This window comes from Ambystoma mexicanum, chromosome 8 (assembly GCF_040938575.1).
Source record: "Ambystoma mexicanum isolate Mex_15411 chromosome 8, UKY_AmexF1_1, whole genome shotgun sequence".
In the NCBI taxonomy this organism is placed as follows: domain Eukaryota; kingdom Metazoa; phylum Chordata; class Amphibia; order Caudata; family Ambystomatidae; genus Ambystoma; species Ambystoma mexicanum.
The window spans coordinates 492479980-492482841 of NC_090929.1; the positions used below are offsets into that span (position 1 = coordinate 492479980).

At 50.6% G+C, this 2862-nt stretch overlaps 1 protein-coding gene across 1 annotated transcript; it reads left to right on the plus strand.

Annotated features, from left to right (window-relative positions):
- The first annotated feature begins 870 nt into the window (after positions 1-870).
- Positions 871-1776, plus strand: LOC138472046 (olfactory receptor class A-like protein 4). The gene has a single exon (XM_069609997.1). The coding sequence runs from the start codon at positions 871-873 to the stop codon at positions 1774-1776; it is 906 nt and encodes a 301-aa protein (XP_069466098.1).
- The last annotated feature ends 1086 nt before the right edge of the window (positions 1777-2862 follow it).

A 2862-nucleotide genomic window follows, 5' to 3' on the forward strand; every position in this document is an offset into this window, starting at 1 on the left:
TTTTGTAAAGGTGTGTACAGAACTCCAGGTTGCCGCTCTGCAAATGGACTCATGGGGAACATTTGCAATGAAAGCTATGGAAGCCCCAGTGCCGGCTTCCTTCTGCTCGAGCTGGATTCTCCTGCAGCAGGACGCCGGCCGCTTTATATGCAGCCTGGCACGCCCCCTCCTATTGTTGTCTTTAGCAGGCATTTCCTTGGTTTTGGTGGGCTTCCTGCCCCTCAGGCCGCCTCCACCACACCTCCCCCTTACCCACGGGAGAGGGAGGAGAGGACCCTGCCCACGTTATTAGGGCGCCTCCGCCATTCTTATGTCGTCTCCTCCATTCCAGAGCTTTTAACAAAGTATTGCACGCATTAGCGAAACTGCATTGAACTATTTTAAATCAATATGAAAATTAGTTTAGTGCTGGAGTGCGCCCATGACCAACGTTGCATAATCTGACCAAATAACAATCTTGTTTAAATACAGCCGATTTGTTAGAGAGTGCTTTGACCTGGGGAAGTTGTATCATCTGGTCACACTTCCCGTAACTCCTCTGAAAAGTGGTTAAGGCGGGGCAGCGAGTCTACCACATCTGGCTTGGCCCAAGCTCCAATAATCTTTCAGAGGCCCCAGCACATCTGGAAAATCTGCCCATTGCCCTGTGGTACAGTTCATCTTTGATACGATTAATGATGTGATAGTGTGACAGAGGAGCCCCAGTCACAACTCTGCCAAGGAATTCACTGCTGACATTACATTTTTCTAAACCTTGACTCATTCTGCCCTGCTTTGCTTTTCCAGAGCTTGCGATCCAGAAGTGAGGTGGCACCAAAGGACCATGCAATGACAGCAAGTGCTTTGATGCCAGTTTCTCTTTACGGGATTATGGTGGTCATCAGCATCTTGGGGAACTCTCTGGTCCTCCTGGCAGTCACAGCGACCTCCTGGGAGAGCCGCAGTATCTCCGGCTCGGACCTTATCCTTGCACACCTTGCTGCCATTAACCTTCTCATTGTTGCCTTCTGGAACACACTGCTCTTCGCAACGCAGTTGGGTCTGGAAGTCTTGCTCTCGGAGGCATGTTGCAGGATCTTCATGTTCCTCTGGATGCTCCTGAGGACCATGAGCGCGTGGGCCACCTTCTGCGTGAGCGTCTTCCACTATTTCAACCTCAGGAGGACCCACCCTTATTTCAGCAGGCCAGGGAGCAGTGTGTGGAAAGTGGCTAAAGCCATCATGGCTACCTGGATCCTCAATTTCCTCTATTCGACTCCTGCCTTTGTCTATTCCACTTGCAGGACTGAGAATACCACCTTCTCCCTCATCTTTCTCAGCAGCACAACAACCAGACCCTTGTTGGGTTGTGTATGGAACTTCCCAACGCCGCACATCACTCTGCTCTACGTCTCTATTTCCATGGCCATCCACGAGGTCCTACCCATCTTACTAATGGTGGCCACCAACCTGTGCACCTTGCACCACTTGAAGCATCACACCAGGGCTATCGGAGTGGGGCTCTCTAGCCCACATGAAGCGGCTAAGCGCCGGGCCACCAAGGTGATCCTGGGACTTGTGCTGCTCTTCTTGGCTTGCTGGGGATCAAACCTGCTGGCTGTCAACTATTGCAACTTTGCCCATGGGGACTCTGCCAGCTCTCTGATTACTCTAGCAAATTTTTGTGGGTCCCTCTTTCTGGGTTTAAGTCCTCTTGTCCTGCTGGCCGGGCACAGCAAACTACTCCAAAAACTCTGCAGCATGATCTCATCTTGTCCCTGTGTAATCAGGAACTAACAGCACGACCCTGGGTGAGCAGGGCTTGTAATTTTGATGTTAATGTTAAAGGTTTTTATATGGCACACCAATGCCACTTGTGTGGTCTCCAGGCAGTCAGGCGGATCTCTAATGCAAGGAGGGAGGGTGGATGGTTAGATGGGTTGAGCCGGAAAAGAGCAAAGGTGCTGTGATACGCTGTTGGCAGCTTCCGTTCGGAAACACTTTTCACTGAGCATAAATGTGATTTTCGGAAGTTGGCCAACATGTGCTTTTGTGCGTGATTATGTGTGGTTTGTTTTGTTGTTGTGGTGTTGTGAAATACATGCGGACTGTGATGCTGTAGAGGTCTGGTTGTGTTAAGTCCAGGGTTCCAGAGGTGTATGCAGAGGAGTGTGTTTATTAGTACGGATTGTTGGTGAAAGTCCAGGAAATCCATCCAAGTGCTCCACACTGCCCACCCCTGAAATCCACCAAAGTGCACCACATCTCCCACCGTAGGAATCCATCCAAGGGCTCCTCACCCCACCCCGCCCCCTGGAATTCCACCCAATTACACCACTCCCCCACCCCAGGAATCAATCCAAGTGTGTCACCCCCTGCCCCCGAGAATCCATCCAAGTGCATCACATCTCCCACTCCAGAAGTTCATTCAACTGCGCCACAACTCCCACCCTGAAATCCAACCAAGATCTTCACACCTCCCACTCCAGGAATCAATCCCAAGTGTGTTACCCCCCTCCCCACCTGAAATCCACCTAAGTGCGTCAGATTCCCTAACCCTGACATCCATCCAAGTGCATCACAATTTCGACCCCTGAAACCTGTCTCAGTGCGTCACATTTCCTACCCATGACATTCATCGTACCGCGTCACCTGTGGAGGTTGTGATCTTTGTCTCCCCACGAGGTGCAGTTTCTGGGTTTTACTTTAATTTCCACCTCAGCAGTGATGATTCCTAAGCTTCTTTGGAATGCATTAGGCTGTCTCTTTTCTTAGTACAAGCCCTGTTTCTAGCTCGGTGATGTGTTCACTGGCCTAAGGGGTATCAGCAAGGAATGGTTAGTCTTCTTCCTCGATACCCTACAGGCTTTGTCTATTATCGTG